This window comes from Haemaphysalis longicornis, unplaced genomic scaffold (assembly GCF_048455015.1).
Source record: "Haemaphysalis longicornis isolate Haplotype H1 unplaced genomic scaffold, Haemaphysalis longicornis Haplotype H1 scaffold_8, whole genome shotgun sequence".
Lineage (NCBI taxonomy): Eukaryota > Metazoa > Arthropoda > Arachnida > Ixodida > Ixodidae > Haemaphysalis > Haemaphysalis longicornis.
In genome coordinates, this window is record NW_027526445.1 from 90,447,962 (window position 1) to 90,468,893 (window position 20,932).

The 20,932-nt window shown below is 46.1% G+C and overlaps 1 protein-coding gene across 1 annotated transcript; it reads right to left on the reverse strand.

Moving 5' to 3' along the window:
• Positions 1-16,269: 16,269 nt before the first annotated feature.
• LOC144149235 (uncharacterized) lies at positions 16,270-20,309 on the reverse strand. The gene is made up of 2 exons (XM_077680776.1): positions 19,785-20,309; positions 16,270-17,017 (listed from the first exon to the last, which is right to left on the reverse strand). The coding sequence occupies exon 1, from the start codon at positions 20,197-20,199 to the stop codon at positions 19,831-19,833; it is 369 nt and encodes a 122-aa protein (XP_077536902.1). The 5' UTR covers positions 20,200-20,309; the 3' UTR covers positions 16,270-17,017; positions 19,785-19,830.
• Between the last annotated feature and the right edge of the window lie 623 nt (positions 20,310-20,932).

Consider the following 20,932-nt stretch of genomic DNA (forward strand, 5'->3'; position numbering starts at 1 on the left):
ATTCTCGTGAAGTGTCTAGTGCTCAGGCTTCCTTTTTAATTTTGAGGATTCACTCACTCGCTTAGTTTTGTAAAGCTTTTTTTTGGGTACCGAAGGTCAGACAGTAGAAGCGTTAGCGACGGTCATGTGGGCTTTCTCGTTGGCTTCATAAAGAAATATGTCTAATTTATTTATGTCTTGCTCTTAAACATGGGCTACTATAATTCTGTTCGGAGATGGATGACAATAAAGTTTTCTACCCGTTCTAAGCATGAACTTCAGCTGCATGCTCTCCACTGTGTGAACTGCTAATCTTCAATTTCAGTTGGACTGTTTTGTTTTAATTAAAACACATTTACACAACAAAGGCAGTCACTGTTTTTTAGGCATAGTATTCATGTACCTAGTCAATAAGAAAGAAATGTAATGTACACATCCAATATTGTTATCGACAGATCCACTATAGGCAGCCTTTTAACGAATTGGATAAACCAACACGAAGGATATGCTTTTCATGCACTATTAAGGAAGGCCGCCGTGTAAAATACTGTTGAATATTGCCTCTACAGAGAAAGAACACTTCCCTAAGCCTATATTTGATGTTATTATGCAAGACGTTTACCGCCACATTTCGACAGCATGACACAAGACAGGCAACAAATTGTGTTAGAGGCATCATTTACACTAACATTCAATGTGAATCTGTGAGGTTGCAGTTCGCCCGCAGTTATATACCACAAAATCATAGTAACACAATAGCACATAAATATTCCCTAGGCCATACTCTCGGTATTCTCTATTCTGCAATCAATTTGAAAGGATCATACGAGCGGTAATCCCCCTAAATGAAAATCAATTTGTAGCGACAATATTATAAATATTATTCTGAAAAGTCAATCTTTTTCCAAATATGTGCGTTAGTTTCTAAGCAACAATCATTCTTCCGCTAGTACCTCTAAAATTCGAATCGACTTGGCGGGTTTTAAGTCACAACTGATCAAATTTTGACGAACATTTGAATGTACTACACAGACGGGGTCATCGACTTCGCATTTTTAAATAACTACATCTTTTTATCCTCAGGCTTTCGAAAACTCAACTAGAATTTTGAAATACCATAAAAGGTGGGCTAGTTGGTGAAAGTTCATAGCTGTATCTTTTGCGCATAAAAAACGGGAACTAAACGGAGACACGAGGACCAGCGCAGAATATTGAACGCTCCAAATCGTCCTTTGATGCTTCGACATTCCTCAAAATTATCAGAGCCAATGATTACAATTTTACTCCACAAGGCTGCTAGAAAAAAAGCTTTTAATTTACTTTCAACCGAAATCGCATCATGCAATAACAAGTGCGGGTAAGTTACCACAGTCACGCAATGGCATCATCCGATCCTAATGCCAAGTTCCAGGAACATGCAATGGCAACTGATTACAGAAAGCACCCCCTCTAAAAAATTTAAAATTCAAACCTAGAGTGAAGCCCTCAAATTGAGGTTCAGAAAGATTTCCAATGCACACTCAACTCTTGTAAATCATGCTTCGTGTCTTTACTATGAAAATGAAATTTCAAAGATGGAAAAGCAGTCTCAATAAATCAGCAGGGATTTCAAATGTTTGTAAATGGCGATGACCACCAACCGTGTTTCAATAAAATAACAAAGAACCAGCATCATGCTTTGTTCAAGACAATAATACATACAAGAAGAAAGTTTGATAAGAAGACTACGTTTACAGTGTAGCCGCAACCCCGAAAAAATGCACCAACGGTCGGAGAATAAGAACCACTACGTGGAAAAGAAATTCAGAGGTAGAGCGGGGTGCACGAAAAAAATTCAATTCAAAGGGGAAGCTTCAGTAAGGCAACCAACAAGGACGACGCTCTGCTTATTTGAGTACACTAACTTCAGGCATGGTGTCTAGGTTAAACCTCGAACCACTGATTTCAATCTTAACGAAGAAAACGTTCCTCCAAGCCATTTTTTTTACATTTTGGGAAGCCGCATTTCAGTGTGCCCGCATCACACCAACCTTTGTAAACTGGCAACAGTTTGTTTTCTCTTTGGTCCACATTGAATTCCTTGCATATTTCATCCCCTTCCGTGACGCGGTACCAGTCAACGTATCTCCTTCAGAAGCCCTCAGGGCATACGGAGATACGCACACCAATTTCTGAAATCCACGACATTATTATTTGTCACCAAAAATACCTTGTAAAAATGCAACTTGAACAATCAGAACAAAGTTTGTTTTAAAATTGCAAAACAGGCATAAGTTTTATAAAACAATGTGTTCTGAAATATACCGGATGGCTTCCTTGATGGCGTGAAGCTCGGCTGACATTGATGACGCTGCCCGCTCAAGACGATGAGAGAACATCTGTCCAGTGGACGAGATAAAGGTCCCAGAGGAACTGCGATCAAGCGTACATGAGCCGTCTGTAAAAAAAAGACAAAACCGGAGATGCCGAGCGGAACGCGTTCCGCTCCCCGCTAGCAGACGACGCTCGCTTTCCTAGCGCAACTCGCAACCGCAGCGCCGCGGTGGCGAGATACGGAACTGAAACTAAAGTGTGGCAAACTGTTCGCATGGCGACGCAGTGAAACATCCCCCTCGCGAGGGGCAGGATCAAATGCAGAGCATTTCCGGGGGCGTGCGACGTTAAGTAGTTTGCGTTACGTTATTGTTGTTGCACTTGTGGCAACTGCTGACGAGAGAGCGCTCGTCAGCAGTAAAATTTGCAGCCTCGGCGCACGTTGAGTCCGAGAGAGGGGAGAGAGTGTCCTTGAAACGTGCCTGGGCGCGCTATCGAATGTTGATCGCGCCGATAGCGAAACGTCTGAGCCGGGCATGTCGAGGCGAGCGATGCGTACAACTACGGACGCCAAGAACGGGTGTCATCGTAAGGTAAAGAAATGCTCTGCATAAAATATATATTTGTACTAGGTGGAACACGCGGCTGTTACGGTCTTATTTCGAAACCTATTTTTTTGGCTGTATTGCTCAATGCAAAGTTTATCAAATATACTTTTTATAACACATCAGCAACACATTGAAACTAGCATTCTAGATTCCGTCAGGTAGTTTTTCTGACTAAAAGGCTTTTTGGATACGCGTATTTGCGGTACTGTTTTTTGCAGCATACTTCACTGTGGCTCGCGCACAGAACGTGCACTACAACCACTCCCGGACCCATCAAACTTCACAAATATATTTACCTTTTTTTTCCCCTGTTTTATTCTAGCAGTTTTCTTGGGCTGCTTTTTTTTCTACTGCACATGAAGATTAAAAACAAGACGTTCCACAGGCTAAAATGAAACGGCCTGATGCGCGAGTGCATTTTGATTTTGATGAAAATTCAGCACGCGATGACGGTAAATGTGTCTCCTACGTTGCATACAAATTACGTTCACTCGATATCCGGACAGCCGTTTCCCAAATAAAAAATAGAAAAAACCTACTCTCTATTGCCTAGAAGGTCCCCCAATAACGAAAAACGACTAGGCAGAACAGTGCGCTTTCGGCAACTTATTCCATATTACTTTATATTTATTCAAATTTATTTTTAACCGTAAGGCCGTGTTATCTCCGTTACGCATGCATTTCTGACATCTGTTAGGCAGTCTAACTCGGTAAGACTATGTAGTGTAGAAACCTGAAATTACTCAAGTATTCGCATCCTGTGCTTTCCTAATCAATCCTTATAAATACCCCCTCCAGACAGTTTCGATAAAATGTCATCTTCGTGACGTACTCCATTTCGGATCACGAATTCATCTATTGGCTTGCAAAGTGTTGTTCCTGCCACGCATCCGTTATGAGTGTCGTTTGGAATGCTTTTGAAGGTCGCTTTAATTCCCTGTTTTTTTTTCAATGCTTTTGTCACGGCGGCGGTGTGCACTGAGTCAAATGCTTTTATGACTGTATAAATGCCATGTATAGAGGATTATTTTTTCCTGCGCGCTTATCTAATACTTGATTCATAACGTGATGTGATCCATGGTTCTGTATTTTTACGAAATCCAGCCTGCTCGGTGGGTTATTGAGAATGGAGGCTGCCCCTATGCGGCCAACTATATCTTTGGTAAAGAAGATGTACACAGTAAAGAGCTGGCTCATTCTTGTGTAATTATTAGGTCCGTGGTACCTCTTATTTATGATTCGTAAAATTGTTAGCTTTTTACCATGCGATAGGCACTTTTTGAATCCTCAAACATTACGAAAATAGTGTAAGCGAACCTGTAAATACAATAGGTCCTCTTCTTACAAAAAGATCCAAAGTTGTGCCGTCATGATCTGCCACCTTTACACTTTCCATCACCCTCGCAGCCTTTCCTACTACCTCTTTAATTACTTGTCGGACATCGCAAGCTAAGCTCGTACTCTCGGTAGTTTCCCTTGATGTAATGTCGCCGGCATAAAGTCTCGTGTAGAGTCGTTCTGCTCGGGTTAATATATCCTTCATGAAGTGCCTAATATTGCTCTGCTCATCTGTGAGTGCGTAATATCTCTTTGCAAATGGCTAGCTTCTGTTTAGTTTCTTTTAAGGTGCTCCTATTTGCAGAGCATCCTCGATCGCTGACATGTCATGGGAACGAATGTCGTTTCTTTTACTTCTCGTAATCAATCTAGGCAGCTCTGCTAACTCAGCTTGCTGTATAAGTTCGAAAACTGCACTTCGAAAACACACACTTTTTTTGGTATACAAATGAACTAGGTGGATAGCACTTGTGCTCGTGCTGTACACGTCGTTCTTGTGTATTCCTTAAAAAATGTATGTCCTTAGTAACGACAAGTGCAGCTTTCAAACATACAAAACAAAGCTAGCCGAATTCTTACCTTACTTGCTGTACAAGACTTGACTCTTTTTTCATTCTTACGTTTCGCACTTAAAGGCAATGAATGAAATTCCCCACACAAAACAATCGAGGTGATTGAAAGTTCCCACAGCAGGTGGGCAGAGAATCCTCATGGCAGACCAACCACACATTATCTTAAAGACGACATCATAAATTAGAATTCCCGGCAACCATTAGTCGAGGCAAAGAACAGGCATGGTAATATAGCAGCAGGACTTTTAAGCCTGATGTCGGTTTCCTCCAACAGTAAATCGAAACCTTCAGTATTCTGCCAGCTATGATTGCGCTCTAATACACCAATACGAAGGCCCAAATACCGACTGCATGACCAACGGAGCTCCCAGAAACTTTCTTCGTTAGCTGCTGTAAGGAACGCTTGAGGTCAGCAGCCAGGCGCCTCACCACGCCTGTGAAAGGAAAGATCCCTGCCGCTCGGTCTAGCAGCACAGCACTAGCGACACTACACCTCGTTCGTCGTCAATTCGCCGCAGCGCGTTCGGGATACGGTTGTCTGCGAGATACTAGAGAGTTTTAGTGCAGCGTTTGTTGCCTTTGCGTACGCTAAACGCTAAATTTTTGCGTCCCGCTACGTAAACACCGCGAGCGTAGTTTTAGTACAGCGTCTCATCAGTTTTGCGTAGCGGCACGCTAATGTACACGGGGCCATCGGTATAATGTTTCCCGAAATGACTCGCCGGCTAATCTGCGAGTGGAGTGCCGGAGTGCTTGGAGATTTTACGACTATACAAACAATTGTAAACTAACGCTTTCCCTTTAGTTTTGAATGCAACACGGCCACAGCACGGCATGAATATTCTCTTACCTGAGTACGTTTCATAAAGACACCGTTGAAGTCCCGCGAAACTTCTTTCGTGCAATCGCACAGAACGCCCTAAACCGAATGGCCGGGTTTGACGCACACATTTTATTCAACTTATAAACAATCCAGAGAGGCGTTTCGAACAAACACAACGTCACGACATGCGTCGCAAGTCTGAATCGTGTGAAATGCGATACACCGGCGATTGGTTGCCTCCTCCTGCCCGTCAAAAATTCGGCACTCACCTCGCGCGCGGTTTGCGGGGGGTGGAACAGCAAGTCACTTAACTCTGGCCCTCAAGCCGAGAGGGCCTTTAGCCACGCACACTCTAAATACCCGATGCGAGGTTGAGTCGTACGTCGCTCGAGAAAGATAATCCAGAGCATGGGAAGCACTGTCCACCCGAAGAAACACAACGTCGCAACACAAACACCGCTTCTGTCGCTGGCCTGGCTACAAAGCTTCGTTCGGGAAGCCAGCGATGTTACGACGATACGGAGCTGCGCCAGGGGCGATGTGCTAAGCACTCGACGTATTTAAAAACACAGGGGCAAAGAACTTGTTTCATCGGGAGGATATTACTGTCGGCAGAAAAGCGGAATCGTGGATGCTTGCCGGGCTACTTGCCACCATGTTAGAAGCGCAAGCGGCCTCACCTACGCACGCTATTTCGCAGGTATAGCACCCGTCCGCTAAATGCAGAAGCGGCTTAACGTACGGCTCATACGCAGTGAGAACGACGCAAAGAAATAGCGTTCGCTAAATGTTTGCGTACGGTTGCGTACACACTAAACTTTTTTACACCCTTTCTGGCCGAAAAGGGTGTAAAAACCTTGTCCCATGGCTAACACCTTTAAAAGGTGTTTTCGCAAAAAAAGGGTGTATGGACGAAAAGAGGGTGTAAGAACAAAAAAAAAGGTGGTGAGCTCAAAAAAGGGTGTTGAGGATGCTCAACACCCTTAAAGGGTGGTGAGGACGCTCAACACCCTAAATAAAAGGTGTTGAGCATCCTCACACCGTTTTTTCAAGGTGATGGCATGCGCAGTACCATGGTGCTGCGCGCGTCATCACCAGGGCCTTGGAGGTTTGCGACCTATCACCATGGTGTCTTAATGCAATTCATGGCGACAGGTGTACGTCTGCAGGCTCTGTAAGTAAATGAAATGCAACAATTTATGACTAATGGCACAATTTTAAGTTATATATACAGTGATCCCTCGCGGCGTCAAACTCGGATATCTTGAAATATCGGTTAACTTGACATGACACAAAAAAAACGTAGTAGTCTGAACCAAAAAAGAAGAAATAATTTCACAATTTCCTGCACGTGACGATCACAACGTTGGTGCACTAGAGGGACCACTGAAAACTGTTATCAGTGTGCTCACTACACATTAGCATTGAAGTGATACAACTAGACAGAACTGGAGCCCCACTACAATTGCAATCATGTTTTCTGGTGGTAGCTTCCAAAAACAATATCCCATGTGATGTGCACCCGTAGAGAACTTGTATTGGTATTTGTCGTCACAACTTTTTTAAAAGGCAGACAACCACATTTATAAGTTCTATTGACCATAAATTGCACAACTTCTTTTGTGTCAAAAATCTTGAGACTCAAGCCGAACGAAACCACGTTTTCCGAACAAACTGTTACAATCGACAGTAAATGTCGCAACATAAAAAAAAAGAAACAAGAATGTTTGCAAAATTCTGTGCATGAATCCTGAGACTAAAACTAATTCACAACCATAAACTATGATTGAGGTGTCTATTAATAAACATTTTGGCAACTTCCCTTAAAACTTTACAGCCAAGCACATACCAAATATCAAGATACAAGCAATTATGAACTTCCTTCCCTCCGAATGCAATGAGGTGGACAGAGCAGTCTGAACTATAAAGAACATTTATCTTTGACCCATCCTATAGCCGGTATTAATTGAAAAGTTTAGCTGTCAATTTATTTGTTTGGCAACACTGAAATAGCCACGAACATGGCTGATCGCGCCACGGACATGGCGCGGCTCGTGCCACTGCGGCCGCACGCCGAAGAAAAATTTACACCGACGTGTGTCGCCTGCTCCGTTTCAACCGATTCTCAACAGTGGTTTCATCAAAGTTGTTATTAAAAGCACTCGCATTGGAGTCAAGGCATTACTTTGCGTTCGGCGGGCTAGAGCTTGGAATGTCCAAACCATATCATGCGCTTAGCACGGACAAGTACCGCCGTCTTGCGGAGCTCGATCTAACCCCACACTAAACATTTTTATTCCCAAAAGGGTTCGTTCAGCTTGTCGCCGCAGGAGCACCCTCATAACACAATATTTTACACCCTTTAGGGTGCCTGGATTCTGTCGCTGCAGGAGCACCCTTTTCTGCCCAAAATATCATAGTGTGTTTACTTAGCACCCCAATCTGAGGAGCTTTTCCTGCAAAAGCACCCACCTAAAGGGGTACAAAAAGGGTGCATCATCCTCGGTTCACAAATGGCGCTGCAGGTGTGCAGCCACATATGGCACAGTATGACACACAATTACGGTATGAAACATTCGTCAGCTGGTAATTTACTTGAACTTTTTGACCCACCGATTTTTGAAACATCTATTTATAAAGTCTAATATTACAGCCAAATTTCAGTACAGAAGTTGTATCATTAGAGGTTGTTGATTATTCGAAACGGTGTTAAAAATTCAATTTTATGTTCATTTTGCTGAACTGCAGTGCACATCCTTCGAGCTTCACTGCACAGCATAAACGTGTTATGCATTGAAAGCAAGTAGGCGTGCAACACATCAACTGCACAAAAGTTCTTTGAACCTTTCCTTCTTCTCAGCACTGCATCAAACTTCCAATCACGGTAGCTACCCGCAATGTTTAGTGCCTTATTCTTGAGCTGAGCAGAAAAACTTAATATTAAGGCAGACCAAATGCAATATGTATACTTCCCTCCGTACTGTGGCTTTATTCTACCCATAAAAGTTGGGTCCTCACTGCCACTTATTTTATTTTACATTATTCTTTTTGCTTCATGAAAAATGACCCCACATAGCAATACCAAGAACTGTAAACATCACAGAACAATGCATATGAGTTCCCTGGTGAAGCCCATGGTTGAAATGTGATGACATTGTTGCTATAGCAGTATTTTGTCATGAGTCTAGCTAGCTTGTGCATGGTGCCTTGCATTATGTCGCTGCTGGTGGATGTGGGATCATTTTTCAATGTTGCAAATGAAAAGCCAACAGCCAGTGCCCATTAGTTTCGTCTAGTATTACGAGGTGCTTCATGGGAAGCATCAAACCCGTCTATAGCCCTTTTTAGAGTTGACTAGAAGTAAAATCAGCAAAATAGTATCGATAAAACGTTCAGCATCTTTTTTATTAGCAGCTTTAGTGTTGCTACTTTCCATATTTAGGTTTTTTTCTGCTTTTCTTAATGACATTTTTGTTTCGCTGAGAAGGTGCATAACCAATGAAAGCTTTTCTGTAAACCTTTGGTAAATATGCAATTGTTAGAAAATATTTTACTAAATAAGGCAGCTTAAACTGAGAATACTTGCATTTAGAAACATTAAAATCAATTTATATTGATCATACATTTCTGGCTGTTTTTACACAAAGCTGCACATGGGATATTAAGTGCACCGAAGAGGAGGGCTCTGGATTAGCATTGGCAACTTTGGGATATTTATTGTGGACTTAAATCTCCACACATGGGCATTTTCACTTTCTGCTTCCACCAGGAAAATGGTCACCAATTTAGAGAGCTATTCTTACTAGTATTTGACGTACATTTTAAAATAATCTCAAGTATTATAGCCACAATATTATTCTCTACAACAAGCACCCAGCGGGTGCTGTTATAGAGAGATTGTGCACTACACCAGACCCTGTACTACACTGTCGAGAGCTTTGCCATCTACAATGACCTCTACAAAGCAAGCTAATACTGGTAAAATGTTTCATACCGCAAGTACTGCATGTTCAAAGCTCACGTGTGAAGTACAGATACTGGTGCTTCAGCAAGAACCGAGGATGAGCACCCTTCCTGCTTCTGAAAAAAAAAATAATAAAATAAACATGGAAAAATGCTTTAAGCAGGATTAAGAAACAGGGTTGAAAAAAAGTGAGCAAGCAATTCTTTCAAAATATGTAAAGCAATGCAAACAAATATTTATTTCAACTTCATGTCTACAAAAGACAATCTCATTAAGGCTGGTAATGGGGTCTTGGGTAAAAAAAGAGCAGGGAGCACTTATATAAATGCTACAGGGAACCTTCAAGCCAAAAATTGCTTGAGCACCTAAACTAATCACTGTTCAACAAATTCATGAAAATTGAATGGATGAAAAACCAGCGGTAAACACAAAGAACAACGGGACAAGCTTATCCCGTCGTTCTCTTCCGTACCCTGTGTTTTCCGCTGGTTTTTCATCCATTCAAACATGTACCAACTAGCACAGTCCAACGCCTTGGTATCATAAAAATACGAATTGTCACTCCTTACAGACAGTTGGAAAAAAAGAAAGTATAAAGCAGGTGACAAAATTAAAATGACAGCAGATTGGTTAACTTTTAATTTTAAGTGATAATATAAAAAATAATGGCATGAATGAAAGTGAGCAGCAACCAAAGGACCATGATGCTAGGCCTACATTCCACTTTGAAGCAAAATATCCGCTTTCAATGCTACATAGGCGAAACACGCAATGAGGCAACCCTTTAGGCCCACAAAAACATACCATATACTTTAAAAAAGCTACAATTTAGTTCAGAAAAACTGACCACAACAAATTGGAATTGACAACTAGATACAGTTGTCACACCCAAGCAAGCCGGCGAAAGATGAACAGATATCTAGCTGTCCTACCCCCTATTTGTGCCCTAGCCTCTGATCCGCTGCAGCAAACAAAAAAATTGTTTATAGCTTCGGATAAAGTCCTTGGTTAGAGTATTATATTTGTTTCCATCAAACACAAAAAATGCATGGTAAAGCGCTGACAATAACTTTGTCTACTGCGGTTCCTTCATGGTGACATCACCACAGGAACCAAAAATACAATACAGTGCATTAAAGGGGCCATTTGGACAACATAGAAGTTCGTTTCGTTCGAAATATTTCCTGTTTTATAGTGCCCCACCACTTGACCGGCAGCAAATGATGCTGCATTCACTGAGAAATTAATTTAGGTTAAAAGTCTGATTCTCCCACCATATCGTGTGTTTTTGGGATGTCAGCAATGAAGCCATAAGTGCGTGTGATCAAACGGACTACTTCGTCACTCGGGTCTGCAGCCTTGCTAGCCATCAGTCCTCCCAGGTGGAGCTACCATACTCATCCACGAACTGTTGTTTGCCATTGCTTTGTTTTTGACCGGCGGAGTGCTGTCCACCTAAAACAAGCATAGTGCACGCCGTACCAACAGCAGTGCGCATCGATACTTGTATGTTTACGCGTATTTTCGTAATTTTCATTGTTTACTGCCCCATTTTTACTGCTGTAAAATGAATATGCATTACATTTAAGTGCAAATAGCTCACTTGGCATGCTTATAAGGCCTGCCCTATTTGCGTTTGCTTTTGCCTGCCTCAGCCAATCGCACAGCTGGGGACATATGACATCATAGGTACTGCTGTGGGAAATGAGCTAGTGGGTCGCATGGCCATTCCCTTTTTCCTAATTATATAGCTTATTCGAGTGAAGTGCGCGTTAAAAATGGTGTCAGTATGATTCTAACGAGGCAATCTGTCGAATGAACCAAACTTGTGCGTTGTCTGCATGGCCCCTCTAAGCAAAGGCAAGGCAGCCAATTTTTTTATTTAGGCTGCCTTCATGCACACAGTAGTGCTCTATTGCTGCCAGAAACTCATTACGGGACTCCTGACATATTTACAGTTGCAATAAAAATCAGAAATAGAACGAAAAATCATTGGACACTCCACAATGTCCAAAAAACAAAGGAATAATGTGCGAGTGAGCTACCTAAAACACTGCGACAGAAGATCATATTCATCAAAGCAACTAATAAAAACCATGGCTAGTGCATAGCCACTACGCAGCTCATTTGTTAAGAGCTTATGTGCGTCCCCACAAGTTGGCTGTGTAAACCTACCGACACCTAACAGAGTCCAAGGTTCGACGAAAACTCGTCAGGGGAGGGTTATTCATTGATGAAATACAAACAGGCAGGCACTCGCCTGGTAATACAAGCAGGCACTCGCCTGGTCAAAAACAAATAAACAAATAAAGACATTTTGGGCCCCTACTGGCCTTTGATCACAATGAAAGGGGGGTGAAAGGTCGCGATTATTTATAGGTTTGGTGGTGCAGAGTGCGCATGTATATCTCGGGGAGACTACCCCGCGACTGGTTAATCGTGTTTTTAGTTGGTTGAATATGCACTGATTCTAAAAGTAGTCGTGTCGACAGGCACTTCTCTGATGCGATTATGCTTGCGGAATCCCAATCGATGACGTGGTCAGTAGCCAGGTGATGATCCGCCAAGGCATTTCAGCTTGCATTGCCTTTTTTGACATCGTTCTGGTGCTATTGAATTCTTATTTTAAATATTTCCAGTTTCACCTATGTAGGGTGCGTCGCAATCCTTGCATGGAATTTTGTAGGCAACTCCGGGGAATCTTGATTTTTCTAAAGGGTCCTTCACGCGTACCAGCTTCTGCTTAAGCCTGTTCGTTGGCACGTGTGCAATTTTAATGCCATATGTGCCAAACACCCTTGCAAGAGCTTCACTGATGCCTTGCGTGTAGGGGACGGCAGCGCGTTTTTGCCCGTCTTCAGGAACCCTTTCGGAGGAGGCAACTGAATCCCGCAATTGTTGCGTCCTCACAAGCTTTGAAGGGTAGCCGTTGCTGCGAAGGTCCTTCCTTACCACGGCTAGCTTTTGCTTGCACAGACCAGGCTCAGAGCAGATTCGTGATGCGCGTGAGAAGAGCGCAGCGGCAACGGAGCGTTTTTGGCCTATAGGATGCGCAGAGTCGAACCCCAGGTATCTACCCGTGTGGGTCGGCTTTCGATAAACACTGGTTATAAATCCTTTGGCCGACCGTTTCAGAAGTACGTCGAGGAAGGCGATCTGTCCATTATTTTCCTGTTCCATGGTGAACTGGATACTTGGAACACAAGAGTTTAGATGCTCAATTAAAGGCATTAAGTCTCGGCGGTGGATCACACAAAAGCAGTCTACGTAGCTGACAAAAATCTTGGGGCCGTCTTGTACGAGCATAGCGCAGAATTTTTTAGAGCCTCTGAGGCAATATTTGCACAGACTGCTGAAACGGAAGCTCCCATCGCTGTTCCAAACCGCTGCTTTTAACATTGTACGTTGAAAACAAAACGTGTTCTGCAGGCCAAATTCCAGGCAAAATTACATGGTCCGGAGTTGCAAGGATCTACTCGAGAACGATGCATCTCTGCCTTCACGTTCGCCAATTGAGATGCAAGACTTATATCGTCTCCTGGAATTTGGCCTGCAGAACACATATTTTGTTTTCAACGGACCAGCGGTTTCGAACAGCGATGGGAGCTTCCGTTTCAGTAGTCTGTGCGAATATTGCCCTAGAGGCTCTAGAAAATTCTGCGCTATGCTCGTACAAGACGGCCCCAAGATCTTTGTCTGCTACGTAGACGACTATTTTTGTGTGATCCACCGCCGAAACGTAATGCCTTTATTTGAGCATTACGTAATGCCTTTATTTGAGCAAACTCTTGTGTTCCAAGCATCCAGTTCACCATGGAACAAGATAATAATGGACAGATCGCCTTCCTCGACGTACTTGTGAGACGGTCGGCCAAAGGATTTACAACCAGTGTGTATCGAAAGCCGACCCACACGGGTAGATTCCTGGGGTTCGACTCTGCGCATCCTACAGGCCAAAAACGCTTCGTCGCCGCTGCACTCTTCTCACGCGCATCACGAATCTGCTGTGAGCCTGGTCTGTGCAAGCAAGAGCTAGCCGTGGTAAGGAAGGACCTTCGCAGCAACGGCTACCCTTCAAAGCGTGTGAGGACGCAACAATTGCGGGCTTCAGTTGCCTCCCCCGAAAGGGTTCCTGAAGAATACAGGCAAAACCGCGCTGCCGTCCCCTACACACAAGGCATCAGTGAAGCTCTTGCAAGGGTGTTTGGCACATATGGTGTTAAAATTAAAATATAGTGTTAAACGCGTACCAGCTTAATCAGAAGCTGGTACGCGTGAAGGACCCTTTAGAAAAATCAAGATTCCCCGGAGTTGCCTACAAAATTCCATGCAAGGATTGTGACGCATCCTACATAGGTGAAATCGAGAGCATGACGGAATCCCGTCTGGCCGGGAGGGTACATTAGAAACGAAAAAGAGATGCCGACCAGTCCAAACAAAATGCACTGACGTTTCGGCTTCCAGCACGGAAGCCTTATTCACAATAAATGCATCACCAGAAGTGGGTCGTTTAAGTGGGCTTGAATAATCGCTGCAAAGAGCGTGCGTAGATCGGGTTTAGATTTCCGTCGTTACGATTGACTGTGTTAGATGTGGTCTGAATGATTAGTGATTCCAGATGTAGCCGTGATGCTGTCACTTTTTCTGTAGCGACGATTCTTGCATTGTCCCAATCAATCTTGTGGTCATTCACGATGGCGTGTTTGGCTACAGCATTGTTGCGGACGCTTTTATTCTTTACGTCACGTGCGTGCTGCTGCGGACGATTGTTATAATTTCCTGATTCCCCGATATACACGCCGCTGCAGTCTGCACAAGGTATCTCATATACCACACCAGGTAAGCGCTCCTTGGGCAAGCGGTCCTTGACTCTCACGAGCTCATGGCGCATCTTTTTGGCTGGAATGTGGGCCACCTGTCGAAGTTCCTGCTCCAAGTTCTGGCTCCGCTCGTCAATAAAGGGACCACTCACGTTCGTAATTCTTTCGATTTTGTCGAGAAGACTCGCAACACCGTGATCGAGAAAGATGACTTGATTGTGTCCTTCGACACGAAGTCCCTTTTCACGAGTATTCCGAGTGACCTGGCTGTCACCGTATGCACCGCTGCTCTCGAGGCTGATGAGACGTTGCCCGAGAGATCACCGATGGATGTGCCAGAACTACGCAGGCTTCTAGATTTTTGCCTGAACAATACGTACTTCGTCTTTATGGGCCATTTTTACAAGCAAATGCAGGGGACTCCAATGGGTGCCGCTATTTCGGTCACGGCGGCGAACCTGCCTATGGAAGCGCTGGAAGCACGCACGCTAGCCTCCTTTGCCCCTCAACCAAGTGTTCTTGCGTTATGTCGATGATTGTTTCTGCGTCGTTCAGAAAGACGCGGCGAACAGCTTGCTGGCCCACCTCAACAGTATGGACCGTGCCATTCAGTTCACGTCAGAAGAGGAGGCCGATGGCAAACTTCCCTTCCTGGACGTCCTCGTGTCTCGGCAGGGCCGGAGGCCACGTTTCAGCATGTACCGCAAGGAAACGCACACAGGCCGCTACCTGAACTTCAACTCCGTGCACCCCGCTTCCCACAAGAGGGCTGTTGTTAGCACGGTACTGCAGCGTGCGAAAAGATTGTGCTTGAAGCCTGAGGATGCGGCGGTGGACACGGCAAAGGTGCGGGACGACCTGGCTAGCTGCGGTTACCCGAGGCACTTTATAAACGCAACGGAACGCCAACTGACCCGACGGGGACAACTGGACGTGCCTCCTGCCCCGATGAAGCGAGCTCCTGTGCCCTACCTTCCAGGAACAAGTGAATGTTTGGCACGTATCCTATGGGAATATGACATGCAGGTGGCCCACAGTCCAGCCAAAAAGATGCGCCATGAGCTCGTGAGAGTCAAGGACCGCTTTCCCAAGGAGCGCTTCCTCAGTGTGGTATACGAGATACCTTGTGCAGACTGCAGCGGCGTGTATATCGGGGAATCAGGAAATTATAAGAATCGTCTGCAGCAGCACGCACGTGACGTAAAGAATAAAAGCCGAACACGCCGTCGTGAATGACCACAAGATTGATTGGGACAATGCAAGAATCGTCACTACAGAAAAAGTGACAGCATCACGGCTACATCTGGAACCACTAATCATTCAGACCACATCTAACACAGTCAATCGTAATGACTGAAATCTAAACCCGATCTACGCATGCTCTTTTCAGCGATTATTCAAGCCCACTTAAACGACCCACTTCTGGTGATGCATTTATTGTGAACAAGGCTTCGTGCTGGAAGCCGAAACGTCAGTACGTTTTGTTTGGACTGGTCGGCATCTCTTTTTCGTTCCTAATCCTACATCGGTGAAACTGGAAATTTTTAAAAGAATTCAATAGCACCAGAACGATGTCAAAAAAGGCAATGAAAGCTGAAATGCCTTGGCGGATCATCACCTGGCTACTGACCACGTCATCGATTGGGATTCCGCAAGCATAATCGCATCAGAGAAGTGCCTGTCGACACGACTACTTCTAGAATCAGTGCATATTCAACCAACTAAAAACACGATTAACCAGTCGCGGGGTAGTCTCCCCGAGATATACATGCGCACTCTGCACCACCAAACCTATAAATAATCGCGACCTTTCACCCCCCTTTCATTGTGATCAAAGGCCAGTAGTGGCCCAAAATGTCTTTATTTGTTTATTTGTTTTTGACCAGGCGAGGGCCTGCTTGTATTTCATCAACACCGAACTAACCCGCCTGAATCACCACTTTATAGACATTGAGCAATTATTTGAATTGGTTTATTGTAGCAAGCTGTCTTGTTTATTTCCTTATTTTTTGGCATTTCCTGTCTCATTTGAAATTTGGAGACCAGATAGCTTTTACTACGGGCCATGCACTGGCGACAACAAATATTTGATTTCACTTTAAACAATTTTCGGTTATGTTTTATTGCTCACCAGCCAATGACCTGAAATATAAGAGGCTCCTAAAACATGTGCTAGCATTTCTTTCCTGCACTGCAGTACAACTAATCATGACTTTTAACATATTTTGTTCACAAATTGTAATATTTAGAAAGTATTCAGCTGAATGAAAATGTTATTTCAGTAGCATGCGCAATCAACAGGGCCTCAATGACTCTCACCACGTGGTTCACTTGTTTCTGTCACAAATAACCTGATTGCAGCCACATTCCACCCAAGACGAAGGTAACATATCCTCTGGGATGATGAATATTTAAAATGCCTTACGAGTAAGTGCTAAGCACATGAAATTCTGGCATTAAAACCGAAGATCCCTCTGCGGCATCCTTCACTTGGGGCAGCGCTTGATCACAAACTTCGAGAAGTTGAAAAATGCTCCATGCGCCGCTCCAGCCAGCAGAAACAATGCAGGACGCAAGTTGGTAGGTGGACCGTTGGCATCCTGCGATTGTGAAGATTTTTTTAGTAAATGCACTTTTTTTTGTACCACTGTTCATTTTTCCGCTAACAAGCAGCTGAACTCCTGCAGGTTCTACGAATCATACAAGCATAATAAAACGCAGAAATGCAGAACAATTGGCAGGGTTACCTCAATTTTTCTTTTCTAGGAATGAAAAAAATGTAGGTAATCTATACACAACTACAATCAAACCTTTCAATTTTTACCTACTTCACTCCTAACAAGCACACATACACGTTAGACATGTAAGAAAGCTGCTAAATTTATGCCCACAAACTTAATCAGGCATCAGAAATCGGCAGGGAACGACGTGTCACCTTGAAATGGCACTTGTTTCGTTCAAAACACTAAAATGGGCGAGAAAGACCCATAACTATGATTTGGTACCCTTATCTGGTATGGTTTTCAGGCAATGCTTACATCTCACTTCAGTACCTTCAGGTGGTGGAGATCTTTGAAAACTCATTGCGGGCAAGTGGGTTGTGTTCAAGCTGTCGTATCTTGCCAGCATATGCTGGATTCCAGCATTCCCAAATCAACGTGACGACTCGAATGTGATGGATGCAAGAGAAAGAATAAGCACACGCCAAGGGCGTAGCCGGGGGGCGGGAAGGGAGGGGGGGTCCCGGTGCCCCCCCCTTCAATTACGTTTTATGTCAAGGCTGGAGTTATCTTTGTGGGTGTTCTTTTCCCCGGGGCTTCTCCTCCAAGCCGCTGCAGCGCTGAGGATCTCACCCCGGGTATCTCCAACCGACAAACTCGGCCTCCGATCAAAACTATACATTTATTTACAGCCCAGTGGGCGGCTAAAAAACAGTGCTCAGGCGGAGCTCGAAGACGACGGGCCGAGCTCTCCTGTGCCCGGACCGCGTCTCTCTCGTCTCTTTGTCTTCATATTCCCTCCACCCTGACGCTGGGGGCCAGGGAAGAGGGAAAAGCGAGTCCTTCGTGGGAACCCCATGTGGTGGCCATTAGTGCGTCCGGTGCGAGCAGGCGCGACCCTCCTCGGAATGCGGGGAGTTTCAAGGCGCCGCGTGACACGACACGTGCGTTCAATTTCTGTGCTGCTCGTCCCAGGGCCCGCGCCAGTTCATGCGTCGAAGCGCCCGACACCTCCACCGCCACTGTGAAACATAACTTCAGGAATGTTTCACACACCACACACACTTTGCGAGCGTGCTCCATCGTTCCTTCAATTGGCGACACAACAATGAGCACGGCCAGTGCCCCTTGACCCTGGCTGCAGGTCATCATGACAAATTAGGCACAATCCTCACATAGCTCATTCAGAGCGAGCGGCCTTTAGAATGCGGTACGCACCGGCCGTCGTCGTCCGAAAATGCCCTTGCCATGCGCCGCACACCCTCACACAACAGTATCATGGGCCCCTCTCCTCCTCGCTTCCTCGCTCGGGAAGGGACCACTGCTGGCTCGTCACCATGCGTTGAAGCCACTCTGCACTGAGGTGAAGCTGACTGACGCTTTCGCCTCTTTCTAGGCGAACCCTCGGGTTCGGCCGCTTCTGCGCTCGGAGCGCCGTGCTCCACTACGCACCGTTGGTCAGCATAAGTAGGAGAGGACTGCTTAGCGGCTACGTCAACGCTGACATGAAATGCTGTAGGGGCTATCTCCTCAGCCACTCCTACAGACCTACCTGCAACTGCCCTGGGCTGCATTACATGAGCGGCCGTACCCTGATTTACACTTTCCTCGCTGAATTCGCTGGAGCTCCCTATGGCAATCACATTGTCGGTACTCGACATTTGGGTATCTCGAGAAACACAAGATACAGTGTGCGTGACACCATCTGCATTCGATTCTTCGCGCGATTCCCGTGCTGCTGCATCCTGCAATGCAACTGGCTGCTCGCCCACGCTCCCGGAACGTTCTCCCTCTCTCAACGCGGTGACAACGGGCTCACGCTCGACTGAAACCAGCCCCTTCACAACGGCTGATTTAAGAACTTCATAGTTCTTCCCCTCCTTGCTGTGCGAACCCTCGTGTTCGGCCGCTACTGCACCCCTGTGCGCGCACAAAGCGCCGTTCTCTACCACACAACGTTGTGTGAAGCAAGGAGTAGCGAGGGGCTCATCGGCAACATGAACAATAACATGCGACGCAGCGGAGCCTTTCTCTCTTGCCATCAGCTTCATCACGGGCATGTGCACACTCTCATTCAACTTTGACTGCCTGTCATTTACCAACGCAGCCTCGCGCGTAACACCTTCCTTCATCTCCATCTTTATTTCGGTGAAATTCTCTAAGCGGGATGCTTCACTATCCTGCTCCCCGGTTGCAGAAAATCTCAACGCCCACGAAGGAACGTGCGCCACTATCCTATCTTCGCCTTTCCCACGTGACTCTGATCGTGGCGGATCCCGCGAAACAGGAAGTCTACGCGCGCCCAGTGAATGGGTTCCACCCAGCGCATCTTTCGGCGTACCGGAGCACCCCAGTTCACTCTCTCCCCGAGTGCTGAACATTACTGTTTGAGCAATCGGTGAGGTATGAACATTGTTAGCTCTGTTGAAACGTCCACTCTTCGAACGTTCCGCTGCTAACTCTGCCTCAGCGATTCTCAATTTCGCCAGCAATAGCGCCTTCTGCTCAGCGAACGACATTGCAATGCTTGCTGTCCCTGCAACGTTCATGCACGCTTCCTAATCCTCATCATTATCTCGCGGCTACACCTAGATAGCCGCTAGATGTCATGGTGAACCGCAGACCCAGCATCAAACGAGGCACTGACCTGTATAGCTCGGCGCCTGTAGAGATGCCGCACCGGTGCAGATGGGTTATCCGTTTATGCACCGCTCCTTCCGCCGAGGTGTCCACCAAACAATCGCCCGCCGACTTCTCGCCTGCCGCTTCTCCTTCAGTGGGCTGCTGATGCCTCCACTGACCGCTCGCCAAGCTGCTTCTCCGCTGCTCAGCAGGCCGCAGAGATTGCCTCGGTCTCCGTTGAGACGTCCGTTGAGCGCCGCTTGAGCCGCTTCTCCACCTGGGTGGCGAGCTCGCTGCTCCTGCAGATCTCGTTCAGCAGGCTGCCGCTCTCCGTTGAGAAGTCCGCTGAGCGCCGGTCGAGCCGCTTCTCCACCAGGCTGACGAGCTCGCTGCTCCCGCCGATCCCGTTCAGCAGTCCGCGACTTCTCCGCCTGCTCCATCTCGCCCGCCGGCTGGCTGAGTCGTCGCTGTTGAAGATCCTGTCGACTGCGCCAGTTATCTTCTTGGATGTTCTTTTCCCCGGGGCTTCTCCTCCAAGCCGCTGCAGCGCTGAGGATCTCACCCCGGGTATCTCCAACCGACAAACTCAACCTCCGATCAAAACTGTACATTTATTTACAGCCCAGTGGGCGGCTAAAAAACAGTGCTCAGGCGGAGCTCGAAGACGACGGGCCGAGCTCTCCTGTGCCCGGACCGCGTCTCTCTCGTCTCCTTGTCTTCATATTCCCTCCACCCTGACGCTGGGGGGAAGGGAAGAGGGAAAAGCGAGTCCTTCGTGGGGGTCCAACCCCATGTAGTGGCCACTAGCGCATCCGGTGCGAGCAGGCGCGACCTTCCTCGGGATGCGCGGAGTTTCAAGGCGCCGAGCGACACGTGCGTTCAATTTCTGTGCCGCTCGTCCCGGGGCCCGCGCCAGTTCGTGCGTCGAAGGAGTGTGGGCATGCCCGTGAAAAAGCTGATAGCCAGAGAAACAGCCTCAGCTGCGTCGCATGTTCTAATTCATGTGACCGATGAGCCCCTCTCTACTCCTTGCGTCACACAACGGTGTGTGGTAGAGAACGGTGCTTCGTGCGTGAACGGTGGTTCAGTAGCGGCCGAACGCGAAGGTTCGCACATTAAGGAGCGGAAGAACTATGAGGTTCTTAAATCAGCCGTTCTGAAGGGGCGGAGACT

Excerpts from the sequence above, each read along its gene's own strand:
- LOC144149235 (XM_077680776.1), bottom strand. The coding sequence starts at position 20,199 with ATGGAGCAGGCGGAGAAGTCGCGGACTGCTGAACGGGATCGGCGGGAG.